Source organism: Raphanus sativus, chromosome 8 (genome assembly GCF_000801105.2).
Source record: "Raphanus sativus cultivar WK10039 chromosome 8, ASM80110v3, whole genome shotgun sequence".
Taxonomy (NCBI): Eukaryota; Viridiplantae; Streptophyta; class Magnoliopsida; order Brassicales; family Brassicaceae; genus Raphanus; species Raphanus sativus.
This window is the reverse complement of record NC_079518.1, coordinates 13816168-13829808: the sequence shown is the minus strand read 5'-3', so window position 1 is coordinate 13829808 and position 13641 is coordinate 13816168. Positions and strand designations below refer to the sequence as shown.

The 13641-nt window shown below is 37.4% G+C and overlaps 2 protein-coding genes across 3 annotated transcripts; one reads left to right on the top strand and one right to left on the bottom strand.

The window, feature by feature from the left end:
* Positions 1 to 173: 173 nt before the first annotated feature.
* Positions 174 to 2767, bottom strand: LOC108822562 (scarecrow-like protein 13). Of its 2 annotated transcripts, none has more exons than XM_018595676.2 (2): positions 2636 to 2767; positions 174 to 2000 (listed from the first exon to the last, which is right to left on the bottom strand). In XM_018595676.2, the coding sequence occupies exon 2, from the start codon at positions 1957 to 1959 to the stop codon at positions 379 to 381; it is 1581 nt and encodes a 526-aa protein (XP_018451178.1). In that variant the 5' UTR covers positions 1960 to 2000; positions 2636 to 2767; the 3' UTR covers positions 174 to 378. The 2 variants fall into 2 exon arrangements, with proteins under 2 accessions (XP_018451178.1, XP_018451179.1); XM_018595677.2 differs by having other exon boundaries at positions 174 to 1996; positions 2636 to 2759.
* A 7357-nt stretch (positions 2768 to 10124) lies between these two features.
* Positions 10125 to 12196, top strand: LOC130498986 (uncharacterized). The gene is made up of 5 exons (XM_056992862.1): positions 10125 to 10399; positions 10456 to 10954; positions 11005 to 11454; positions 11521 to 11592; positions 11897 to 12196. Exons 1-5 carry the CDS (start codon positions 10125 to 10127, stop codon positions 12194 to 12196), a joined length of 1596 nt encoding a protein of 531 aa, XP_056848842.1.
* Positions 12197 to 13641: the final 1445 nt, after the last annotated feature.

Genomic DNA, 13641 nt, shown 5'->3' with positions numbered 1-13641 from the left:
GGTTGGTTGGTGAACTTCTTTTAAGGCTTATTATCACTTATCAGACGGAACCACAACCTGACCTGTAAATATTGGTCTGAATCAAACCTTTTGGTCCAGAAGATTAAGTAATGCTTTGGTTATATTGTAGTTCTCACTACTTCACTAGTAGTAGTAGCACCCACGCCCACAACAACAGCAACACAACAGCAAATTTACAGGAGAAAAAAAACAATTACCAGGTTTGCTTTGTATACAAATATATAGTATTTAACTAGTTGACTTTATAGTTTATGCTACAGCTGAAAACATCATTTCACATCCTCAAAAATTTACAGGTGTGAGATGTGTCTGTTGTGTACTCTTCTTCATCCACTCTCAGTTCAACCACCATGTGTCCTACACAATCTGATTTGGGTTTGGTTTCCAAGCGGAACATGTAGCCATTGGTCTCCTCTTCCAGAACAGATACAGCGCTCCTTCACTCCCTCCTAGTTTGTAGTTCTTGTCGTAACCTTTAAGCATCTCACTCGCTGCAAACGCCGCGGATCTGCTAACAGGCCATCCCACGAACCCAGCCATCATCATCCTCACCCTCCACTTCCCAAGCACCTCGTGCCTCTCAACTCTCTCCCTCTCCTCGCACGCAATCATGTTCACTATGTCCCTCGCCACACACTGCTGCTCCGCGCTGATCCTCTGCCTATCATCCCTCGGCCTCGCCGCGTCTATCGACTCGAACATCGCCGTGTAATAATCAAGCGTCTCCGCGAACCGCGACAGGAAAGGCGACGTGTTGGTGTTGGATTCCTGCTCCACCAGCGTCACGAGCCTCGGTGGCCCGAGGCTCTTGATCAGGTGTAGCAGCCTGTCTCTGTGATTCTCCACGCTCACGCTCTCGTCAGGCATGTGGTGCAACACGTAAGGGAAGTTCACAACTACTGCAAACCCAGGCTCCACACCTAAGTGCTCCCTGTGGACCTTGCACCCGGACATGACCGCATCGTGAAACTCAAACGGCACACCGCAAGACTCTGCCATCTTCGCTAGCTTCTCACCTACCAAACCGAGCCCTCCCCCGCGTGCATACCTGGACTGCGAATCATCCACCCCCGTGACGCGCAGCAACGGCGCGCCACCTGGACGTTTCGCGAGCTCGTGGATGAGGAACATGTACTGTGACCCCTGCGCGATCTGGAAATCGATGACGTGGATTTTGCTATCACCTGCCGTTGCTTCCAAGATAGCAGCGTTTGATGCCGTGTACGCGAACTTCCAGTAAGGGCAGATCTCGTAGAGAACTCCCATGTAAGACATGAGCTCCCTTCCCGTCGGTTCATTGCACTTCAAGGCTCTGTATATATTCCCTCCAGAGCCTTCGAGCCTCGCTCTAAGCCCTTCCGCCATGTAAGCACCTAGCCTTTGGACCGGAGTCCCTGAGACCGACACCATCTGTTCCAGGACGTCGATGAAGCCACAGGCTGTAGCGAAATCACCGTCAGAGACCGCCCGGGCCCCCTCCATTAGCACTTCTTTCAAGTCTAACTGCGGAGTCAAGGCCAAGAGCTCATCCCAGTTCCATGACTTCCCAGCAGCTGGGCTGAAGCCTGAGTATTCTTCGACTTTGGGGTCACCGCTGAGCAGGGAGTCCTCAAGCTCACGGATCTTGCTCTTGATCCCGGCTTCGTCGTAGACGTAGGAAGACGCTGCGCTCAAGGGAGATCCGTAGACGTTTTCAGGGGAAGGATGCGGATCAGAGATGCATGAGTGAGGAGAGAACGGAGTCCGGGCAGATGTGATGCTCACGGAAGGGGAGTCATAGGAAGGAAGAGGACCGGATGATTCGAGGGTGAAGAAGCTTTCTTTGGATGAGCCATTGTTGTTGTTGTTGTCTATCATTTGAAACTGAGGTGAACAGTGTGGTTGAGGATACAGCATGTGAAGTCCAGCTGCAGTGTGATGTTTCTGAGATGTTTGCATTATAACCCTCTAGTGAATCGTCTTTGACTGAACCGACCTGTCTACATGGAAAAGGAATAGAAGGACAAGTGAGGCAACTTTAAATAGAAGCAAAGAGTCTAGTTCTAGTGAACAGTTTATTTCTAAGACGTATGCGACAAGAATGTACTCAAAACCCATTTTGCAAACCCCATCAGATCATAGGGGTCATCACAAAAACAGATCTAACATCTTTCAAGAATACAAAATGGGTTTTTTTGGTACTGCCTTAAGATTTCTATTACCAAAGATAGAAACTTTTATCCCAGAAACCAAATCAGTTCAGAGTCAAACCCTGAAATCAGGGATTCAACTATTGGACTGAAAAGATTAAATTTGAGAGGGTTAAAAAAGTCATGATTTTTATACATTTATGTAATTCTAAATCAACACAAGATAGGACATAGACAAATTGATTTTGGCTACTGAGGTATAATCTCATATCCTTCAAACCCAACAACTAAAGGCACATGAAAGCTGGGATTCAAAAACATATAAGAGGCCTGAAACAGAGTTGAATTATATAAGAAGAACACAGTTCAATATAAGGGAAAAAAAGAAGAGTAAATGGAATTGAAAAGTGTTAACATGACAAATAAAGGAGAAAGGGAGTAGTAGTGCCATAGATTATCACGAAAGCTAATCTTAAGGAGAGAACCTGAAGCGATTGGTGTTGGAGATTACTGGAAGGGAACAGAGAGAAGAAGAAGGTTTGATTGCATACTCAAGAATCAAAGCTTGTTGTTGAGGATGGAGAGGATATAAAAAGTGTAAAATGTCATGACACGCTTGGACCCTATTAAATGTCCCTTTTATTCCTTTTATTCACTTAAAATGCCACTCTGACCATTGACTTTTGGACGGCAGTATTAGCACTAAGCCACTAACCATTGTCTTTTTTGGAAAAAAGTTTTCACGCTGCACGAAGTTTACACTAATATGGTAGAAACCATCCGATGTATTAAAATGTGTTAATAATTACACGAAATTTATGTTAATACATGCCACATATACGAAGTTTATGTTAATATGATGCCAACATCACAGTCGGGTTAAATTAATCTAAATTTAAGTTAATGAGGTCAATCCGTAGTTTATTAAATTTAATAAATTTAATAATTTTTCAAAAAACTGATTTATTAAAATTAATAAACCTTTCTTAGCAAAAAAAAGATTAATAAACCTAATTGATTTTATTAATGAACTTAATAAACTTAATAATTTATTGAATTTAATAAATTAATTAAAATTAATAATTTACTAATTTTATAAATTTAATAATTTTGTAAACTTATTAAAACTATTACACTTATTAAACTTAAAATTAAAAAACCAATAAATTTATATATTTTAATAAGTTATTAAGTTTATTAAGTTAAGTTTTAAAATTTTATTAAGTTCAATAAATCATAAAGTTTATTATGTTTCTAAATTTATTAGTTTTAATAAATTTATGAAGTTTAATTAATTTATTATGTTTAATAAATTATTAAGTTTATTATTTTATTAAGTTTAATAAATTTATTATGTTTAATAAGTTTAATAATTTTAATAAATAATTAAGTTTATTAAGATTATTAATTTGATTAAGTTTTATAAATTATTTTTTTTTTTTTAAAAATTATGTTTATTAAATTTATTTAATTTAATAAACTGTTAATTTTATTAATTTATTTAAGTTTAATAATTTTATTAATATTTTTAATAAGTTTAATCATTTAATAATTAAATTTATATATTTATTTTCATAAATTATAAAGTTTATTAATTTTATTAATAGGTGTAATAAGATTAATAATTTTAGTAAGATTTATAAATTTATTAACTTTGTTAAGTTTAGTAAATTATTAATTTTAATTAATTTTAATTAATTTATTAAATTTAATAAATCATTAAGTTTAGGAATTTCTTAAGTTTATTAAGTTCATTAATAAAATCAATTAGATTTATTAATCTTAATAAATCAGTTTTTTGGAAAAATTATTAAATTATTAAACTTAATAAATTACGGATTGATTCCATTAAGTTAAATTTAGATCAATTTAACCCGACTGTGATGTTGGCACCATATTAACATAAACTTCGTACATGTGGCATGTATTAACATAAATTTCGTGTAGTTACTGACACATTCTAATACATCGGATGGTTTCCACCATATTAGCGTAAACGTCGTATAGCTAGGAAACTTTTTTCCTTTTTTTTATTACTCTTTGTCACTTTTGCCATTGTAAATTACTAAATTTATAAATTTCTAATACAGTATGTTTCATGGTTGATAAGAAAATAGCAAAAATATGAAGCTGATCTTATTAATTTAAAATGTATGATGACTTTTTTCTTATATATATATATGCAGGATTTAAAAAAAATTGATACAAGCATAAGCTCTAAACCGAAGTTAACCAGATTTACCTAAACTGACTACTACAAACTGATATGAAACTGCCTAAGGAAGAAAGCAACATCGCCAGAGTGAAACCTTGACTCTAGCTACTACATTGCAAGATGGCTGTTTCACTATCCGAGTAGCTTTCATCCACTGGAAGAGAGAAGAGTCTGTCTTCTAGTGTTTATACAAGGCAGTACCTGAAAAACATCATCTTCTCAAAACGATGTGAGCGAGTACGTAAGGAAAAAAAACTATGTTAAAAGCTTGACCCTCTGTGGCCATAAATCTCATTAAATATCCAGAAAAAGAGTTCAATCATGCGCTTATTATTTTTTAAAGATTAATATGGACCCTTTTATAAGTTTGAAATACCCCTAAATTAATCAAAAAATATAAAATAAGAAGTTCAGAGATCTTCCAAAAGATGTTGTGACATCCCGACTACCTGTGTACATGAAAATGTTTTACCAAAATTATTTAATTATTTCTGTTATTAAAATGTGGTTTCTAGATATTTGTCCATAAAATCTAGAATTAAGTATGATTAATCTGAAATAATAGAAAGATATATAATTATTAGAAAAATAATTTTCGGTGTCGTCTTCTATACAATACATAAAAGCACGTGGTGATTGTAACGTAAGTAAATAAATCTTTTGAATTTTTTAAAATTTACATTATATCCGTTACGTAAGATAAAACTCACATGCCGAAAGAGCGGACATTAAAAGTTTAAAACCCATAAACTATGGTATGGACGGTTAGAGGCTAGATGTATGCAAAAGTTTTGCATAAGAAAATCCTTGAGAATCTTCATAAGCATATTAAAACCAAAAAGAAAAATAAAAACAAAAACAAATCACAAGGATGAAGAGTAACCAACAATGCAAGCAAAAGGGAGAAACAAGCTTTCCAAAAAAGAGAAACAAAATATAATGTACATCAAATCTAGGTTTATAGAAAAAAAGAAAAATCTAGGTTTATAGTTGACATTGGCCCATAGAGAATAAAGTGTGTACTACAACAACTCCATTGATTCTTTTCGCCACTCTAACTGAGATTGGCAATGGCTTTTCTACTCACTTGTCTTGTAAATATACATATTCGTCTCCTACGTACTAGTAATATTTAATAGGCGGACTTTTGTTACATCTCTTTAAATATTTTTACACAACTTCTAAGAAAATTTTTAAGATTATTATTCAGATCGAACGGATTTTGTACTTTGTACGGATGTGTGATGGCAAAATAGTAAAAACAGACTAATGCGAAGGGCAAAAGAGAACGCGTTTGCGTCACATCACACGCAATACGTAGGAAAAAGGTCGAGGGAATCAAGGGAGTTCCTGGAACATCCCAATCTCCTCTCACTCTCTGACACATTTTTTCCCTTTTAAAATTTTTTGGATCAATTTTGTTTTGTTTAAGTTAATAATAAGTGTGATTGGTTAATTGGAATAAATAGGAGGAAAATTAGTAGAGTAATAAACACAAGAAATAATAAAAGTCAAGTGTAATTTGTTTTTACTTCAACAGCAGTGAGGTAAGAGCATGTTTATCGCTGAATCTCAGATGGAGGTTTTTTTTCTTTTTTTTCTTTTTTTTTTACTTTTTCCTTTTATTTGATTTTGTAAAAAAAAAAAAAATATAAACTAATTGTGGGCCGCCACCTTTCAGTGGGGCCCACATTCAAAAAAAAACTCAACAGATTACGTTTCTTCCTCAGACGACCTTTAGCTTGGGTTTTGACAATTTGGTGGGGCTCCCTCCCTCTCTCTTTCCTCAAGATGCTGTCCAATATACCCGGATAAACATGGTCTAATAAAGTGAGATAGATGCATATCTCTTACCAAACAGTATTGGGAGTAAAAAGGATAAAAGACGTTTTCACCTAATTGGCAAAATATAAGTTAAAATGAAAAAGAAAAATATTATCACCAAAAGTGCTTTTCAATCAGACCCAATGTATTTCTGTAAAGAAAGAGAAATGTGAGTGTTGAAAAAGAACGTATAGAGAGAGATATGAGTGTTTTTGAACATGGTTCGTGGTCGGTTAGTGGAGAGATAATTTAGAGAGAGAAACACTCGAGAGAGAAAAAAGCTTTTCCGGCCGATGGAGTGAGCTTTCGCAGTCACCGTCCGTCAGTCCGGCATCTCTTCCTAATTGCTCTCAGTCGTCCTTTCTTTTGAGGTTTTGTGTAAATTTTAGTTTCCGTCGCCGCACTTTTTTCTCGGTGGGCGGTCGGTTTAGCGGCTCCGTCGTTGCTCCTTTCCGTCAAAGGAGAACGGTCAGCTTTAGGGTTGTCTTTATACGGTGGTTTCTTTGGCCCGGTAAGGTCCTTTGGAGGTTCGGTGGGTGTATTTGGCTTCGGATAGGGAGGAGATCTCGAGTTATCGATGGATGCTCTCCGGTTGATGAAGCGGTGATGGTGAAGCTGTAGTCCGCGATGCCTCGGGTCGAGATCTCGGGTGAGACCCGATGAAGCTCTCCGGTGTTCTGATTCAAAATCAAAGGCGATGGTGATGCGGTTTCTCTATGTGTCGAGGTGTGAAGCGAGAAAGCTGGTGTTTGACACCGAGGTTTGCGACGGTTGGTGGGATTTGGCCGTGTCCTCCGGTGAAGATCTGCAGCGGCGACATTGAAGGGAGGGATCAAGTGACGCGTGTCCAGGCCGTAGAGAGGATGGCAACACGTGGTCTCGCCTCCTAAGGTGTCGGTCGAGCAGTGGGACCTGGTTGCTTTTAATGGGCTTGAGGCCTGGTTTTTATTTTAATTTGTATGAGTAGCCCGTTAGTCTGTGTGGGCTTTTGTTTTTGGTAGTTTGTAAGCAGATCGGTCTTTGGGCCTTCTTTAATATATTTTTTTTGACGAAAAAAAAGAGAGATATGAATGTTTAAAAAAAGTAAAAAAGATATGGAAACCAACCGATGGAAACAATTAAACAAATCCTTTTACAACCTTTTCTTCTGCTTCTAGCGTTTTCAAACTAAGTAAAAAGGGCAAAAAAGAAAGAAAAAAAGAAGATGCTGATGCGATGGAAAAAAACGAATTGTCGTTCCTTTCTTTCTAGAGATGCCAATAGCCCACAAAAAGAAAGGCTTCTGTAAGAGCAGGAAACGTAGTATGTATAACCAATAATCATGGAGCCCCACCAAACACGGTTACTCTCTCTTTCTTTTTTGTTCTTTATTACATAGTCATCCTATTCAAACTTGTATTATTAAATTGTCAGTGGAGAAGTTGTTTTTTTTTCACCCGGAATATTCTGCGGACTATTACCCCGACTAATTTTGAGAGGTCTGATCACCGATATCGGTCAGACTCGGTTGTTGGTCAGACCTGGTTGTTCGCAATGGAAAATTAGATATCTTTATTGCCTGATTACACATTAAAGTAATCTAAGGACAACAGATTCAAATCCACAATTTTAAGATTATTGTAGAAAACCATGTATCATCCGACTCCTAACGAGTGGGTTTAATGGAAAAGTTGTTATTAAGGTAAACTGCAATATTTTACATACTGTTAATAGAAAATGACTCGTTCGGGAAAAAAAAACTTGTAGTGGGCGTTTGCAGTTTTTTCCTATATAGTTAAACTTGTAAAAATATTATTGTCTAATGTCTCTGTCTCTTTGATGATATCTATATAATATGTTTAAGTAAATCATTACGCATTTATATATGGCGTGCAACACATCATGCATCTATAATAACAACAGTAGTTACGATGATTTGATCATGAGGTCATCGATACTGCGATACATCAAGTGCGAAAAAGCAAGGGATGTGAAGGTAACGTATGACGTATCTGCTGTCTCTGATCTTCATCTACTATACCATTTACTTGACTATTTTACACAACACCTTTCAACTCGTTCATCTCAGTCTTGGATCAAGGCTCCACACGGTCAGTGGCGGAGCCACCTTGAAGAGAGGGGGGTCATATGACCCCTATGAAATTTATAAAATTTAGTTTTTAGGCCTCTGTATAATGTAATTGTTGTGGTGTAGTGGTTCAAACCCTTCTTTTTGACCCCTGTGTCACGAGTTCAAAACACATACATGACCCTTTTGACTATAATAAACCTAGTTGTGACCCCTATAAAATCTAGACCTAGTTCCGCCACTGCACACGGTCCAACCGAAAACCATACTACCCTCTTGCTCTTAGATAGATCCCGAATGACAACATCGAATATATGACAACAACCAGAACAACTACGGATTTTGAAATATAATCTTTTCTTTCCAAAAAAAACTATCTTTATGAAATAATGAAATTTCAAAATATCATATATACTTAACAAAAAAACTATCTTTATAAGATTTATTTACATTTATATTTTTTAGTTTAACAATATTAGTTGTCAAAAAAAAGTTTAACAATATTATACATGTATTTATTTTATATAAATACTATATTAAAATTAAAAACATTAATTATGAAAAGCACATAACAAAATAATATATTTATTTTAATAAAATTTGTATTAGTTAGTAATAAAGGCTTAACTATATTAAAATAAAAAATAAAAATTTATTTTAAAGTTTAGTGAATTTAATAATATTAAATATGACTTAAATAAAAAATTAGAATCAATATCTTAAAATAATATAAATGATAATAATCATTTAGTGATTTTTTATTTCAAAATAAAATAAAAATAAAAGTTCTATGATATTTTATTTTTTACAACATAAAAATGATAATAATAACTTAGTGATTTTTAACTTGAAAATAAAATAAAAGATATTTAACTATGTAAAATAATTTTAAAATATAAACAATATATTACATTTATGTTTAATTACAAATTGAACTGATTAATAATACTAACTGAAACAAATTTGAACTGATTAATAATAAATAATAAATTTGTACGATGAATATTATTACACCAAATTTGGTGTAACACTATTTACTTTACACCAAAATTGGTGGAAGGGTGTCATTTTTAATGTGTCATTGGAAATGATATTACATCAAATTTGGTATTTTGGTGTTCCATTGAAGTTAGCTTTATGGCATCCCTTGCTGTCCTCTGATCTATCTCCTGCCTTTCCATTTGAGCTCGTTGATTGCTTTACATTTTTTGAACTTAATTTAACTTTAACTTGTGCATTTGTTACAGTGCTTTCCCTGATAAGCTCTCGTATGCTGAATCCATACTCTCACACTCATGCAGAACATATCACAAGTTTTTAAGTCTCTGTCTATCTTGTGAACAATGACCAGCAGCCTGACCTCTTGTTTCTCAAGGCTACGATGCAAGTACCTTGGGATTTGTCTTGGTATAAGGGTTACGCATGGATTCAGAGATCTTCCAAAGCCAGCTTGAGCTGAAATGTTGACAAGCGTTCAATAAATGTTAAGACCATTGCCATTTGCCAGTATAACCGTGTACAGATTCTAAAAGTTCCAACTTTTGATCCTCTTTTGCAGATTACCAATGAAACATAGGGAAAAGTATGTGCTTGCCACTAATAGCCTTTCTGACAAGTAATTGTTTGGCCTTCTATAGGAGGTGGATAATGATGACTTAAGATAAGATATACTTAAGGAGAAGATAATGATGTATTGTTATATTAGGAGTTATCTATCTAGAGTCGGTGATTACATTGTAGTATATATGTACATGAAAGAACATATGAATGAGATACACCTTTTACATTATTTGATTTACATGGTATCAGAGCATCGATCTTAAAAGTGATTGTTCAAGGAATTTTTTTAAAGAATTCTAGCTTCGCGATGGGAGACAGTGACGATGGGAAGAATATAACGGTGGCGCAACCAAGTGGAAAGGTGGCGATATCGCCATACTCGTTGTTCATCTCCGATAATCCGGGAGCGTTGATTACATCTGTTCAACTGAAGGGAGACAATTACAACGAGTGGGCGATGGAGATGTTCAATGCGCTTCAGGCTAAGAAGAAATCAGGGTTCATTGACGGAACCCTAGCGAAACCGACTGAAGATATCTCTGACTTGGAGGCGTGGCTCAGTGTTAATTCGATGATAGTTGGGTGGATTAGATCATCCATCGAGCCTAAAGTGAGATCTACGGTTACCTTTATTACAGATGCTCACAAATTGGGGATAATCTGAAGAAAAGGTTCGAAGTTGGTAACAAGGTGAGGATTCATCAATTGATGGAACAGTTGGCCTCGTGTAGGCAGAATGGACAAGCTGTGATAGACTATTATGGTCGTCTAGCTGTGATGTGGGAAGAACTTCAGACATACCGACCACCTCCAGCATGTTCTTGTTCAGCGGCTGCAGTATATGAGAAGGAGAGAGAGGATGAGAGGGTTCATCAATTCATTATGGGATTGGATGAGTCTAGATTCGGTAATGTGGTGACTGCTATCATTGAGGCTGACGAGTTAGCAGATCTGGGGAAGGTATATGCTAAGGTGATTAGAGAGGAAGCTCGGTTGAATTCAGCAAAGGCTAGAGAAGTAGCTACTCAAGAAGCCGTGGGGTTTGCAGCTCGTCAGGAAGCACCTGTGCAGAAGGACGCTAGGGACACACGAGATCAAAGCGGTAGTAACAGTTATGGAAACAGAGGAAGGGATCGAGTGTGTTCCAACTGCGGAAAGATAAGCCATGAGAAAACACTTGTTGGCAGATTATTGGGTTCCCTGAATGGATGAATGATAGACGTGGTAGAGGTTCGAGCAGAGGACGTGGTGGCTCAAATGCAAGAGGAGGAGGACGTGGTGCTGCGCACACAGCACATGCAGCGAACTCAAATGCTTACGGTGGTGGAAGTTCTGATCTTACTCCTGAGCAATGGAAAGCCATCACACAAATCATAAACGACGGGAAATCAAGCTCTCAGTCTGAGAAGCTTTCTGGTAAGAATCTTGGTGATGTGATTATAGATTCTGGGGCATCACATCATATGACAGGCGATGCAGGCCAGTTGGTTAACGTGAGGAAAACTCCACCTTGTGTTGTTGGGTTCGCTGATGGAGGAACTTCAACATCGGTGCAGATGGGAGATTTGATACTTACTGATCATATTTCTCTTAAAGACGTGCTCTTTGTCCCGAATTTAGATTGCACTTTGATCTCTGTATCAAAGCTTTTGAAACATAGTAACTGTTTCGCGTTATTCACAGATACAATTTGTATTTGGCAGGACCGTTCTTCGAAGACTCTGATTGGAGCCGGTGAAGAACGTGGTGGGGTTTACTTCTTTAAGTATGTCAGGGTAGCACGAGCTAGCAGGGCTGATGGCGAGAGTAATCAACTTCTGTGGCATCGACGACTTGGGCATCCGTCATCTGGTGTTTTTAATTCTAAGCATGAGCTTTCTGGTGTTATGAATAAAGCTTGTTCTAGTCCTTGTGACGTGTGTTTTAGAGCAAAGCAAACAAAAGATGTTTTTGGTGACAGTATTAATAAAACAAGCAAGAGTTTTCAGATTATTCATATTGATGTTTGGGGTCCGTATATAGTACCTGCTTCATGTGGTGCAGTGTATTTTTTTTAACAATTGTGGATGATTTTACTAGAGCTGTCTGGACGCATCTTTTGCTTGCCAAGTCCGAAGTAAAAAAGGTGATCCAGCGGTTTTGTGCATAGCGGAGACTCAGTTTGGGAACTCGGTGCAGACGGTGAGAAGTGATAATGGCACAGAATTCATGTGCTTATCTGAGTTCTTCCAAGACAAAGGGATCGTGCATCAAACGTCTTGTGTCGATACTCCACAGCAAAACGGAAGAGTAGAGAGGAAGCATAGACACATCTTGAATGTGGCTAGGGCGCTGTTGTTTCAGTCGAGGTTACCTGTGAAGTTTTGGGGGAGGCAGTGACAGCTGCAACACATGTAATAAATATGACCCCATCGCGAGTCTTGAAAGGAAGAACACCGTATGAGAAGTTGTTTGGTTCTAAGCCTTCTTATGATTCACTGCGGGTTTTTGGTTCACTATGCTATGTGCATAGAAGAGATAGGAACAAAGACAAGCTGGGTGAAAGAAGCAGAAGATGTATTTTTGTAGGATATCCCTTTGGGAAGAAGGCTCGGAGAGTCTATGATTTGGACACAAATGAGTTTATTGTTTCTAGAGACGTCAGTTTTCACGAAAGTGTATTTCCTTACACTGAAAATAACATCGAGTTGGTGAAGGAAAAGGAGATGACAGGATCACCTGATGATGACTGGATTTTAAATGTTCCAGCAGGTGACAGGGGGAGTGCAACACAAGAAGAGGATGACTCGTTGCAGACTAAGGAAGTTTCGAGTAAAGAAGTGTCAGTAGAGGAAGCTTCTGCAGAAGTTTCTGTCGTAGACTCTATTTCAAAAGAAAAACAGAGTAGTAACAGTGAGACAACAGTAAGTGGAGAAGAAAAGGCAGTAGGAGAGACTGAGATGGTAGCAGAATTGGGAAGTGGATGCAGAGAAAAGGTTCCTTCGGTTAAGCTGCGTGACTATGTGAGCTACAATGCTCGCTATCTGAAGAAACCCCATCACGATCTCGCTGCTCCTATTTCTCAATCAGAGTCCTCGTCGAGCGCTCCAAGTAATACACTTTACCCTCTTGCAAATTACATATCTGATGATGATGTTTTTCTTCAGAACATAAGGCTTTTTTGGCGGCTGTAACGAGTGGAAGAGAACCTCGGAGTTACAAAGAGGCGATGCAGTTTGAGATTTGGCGTCAGTCGATGAAAAAGGAGATAGTGGCGTTTGAGGAAAACGGACTTTCAGTGTGGTGGATTTACCACCAGGGAAGAAAGCAATTGGGAACATGTGGATATATAAATATAAATACAATGTTGATGGAACAATGGAGAGGCCAAAGTCGAGACTTGTAGCCTTGGACAACAAGCAAGTGAAAGGGAGAGACTCAAAGAGACTTTTGCACCAGTTGCAAAGATGACCACTGTTAGAAGTTTGTTGCGTGTGATTGCAGGAAAAGGATGGGTTGTGCATCAAATGGATGTGCACAATGCCTTCTTGCATGGTGAATTCAAGGAGGAAGTCTACATGAAATTACCACAAGGCTTTCAGGCGTCTGATCCTAAGAAAGTTTGCAAGCTACACAAGGCTGTGTATGGACTAAAGCAGGCTCCAAGGTGCTGGTTCTCCAAGCTAACAGACGCACTAAAGAAGTATGGGTGTAAACAGTCGTGTGCAGATTACTCGCTGTTTGTTTTTGTGAAAGGATGAGTTGAGCTTCGAGTACTCATATATGTTGTCGATTTGATTGTGTGTGGAAACGACATCAAGGTTGTGGAGAAGTTTAAAGAATAT

Coding starts and splice junctions, on each gene's coding strand:
- LOC130498986 (XM_056992862.1), top strand. CDS start 10,125: ATGGGAGACAGTGACGATGGGAAGAATATAACGGTGGCGCAACCAAGT. Junction 10,400..10,455: donor GTTAATTCGATGATAGTTGG/GTGGATTAGATC, acceptor CCTTTATTACAG/ATGCTCACAAATTGGGGATA. Junction 11,593..11,896: donor ACTTCTTTAAGTATGTCAGG/GTAGCACGAGCT, acceptor TGATTTTACTAG/AGCTGTCTGGACGCATCTTT.
- LOC108822562 (XM_018595676.2), bottom strand. CDS start 1,959: ATGCAAACATCTCAGAAACATCACACTGCAGCTGGACTTCACATGCTG.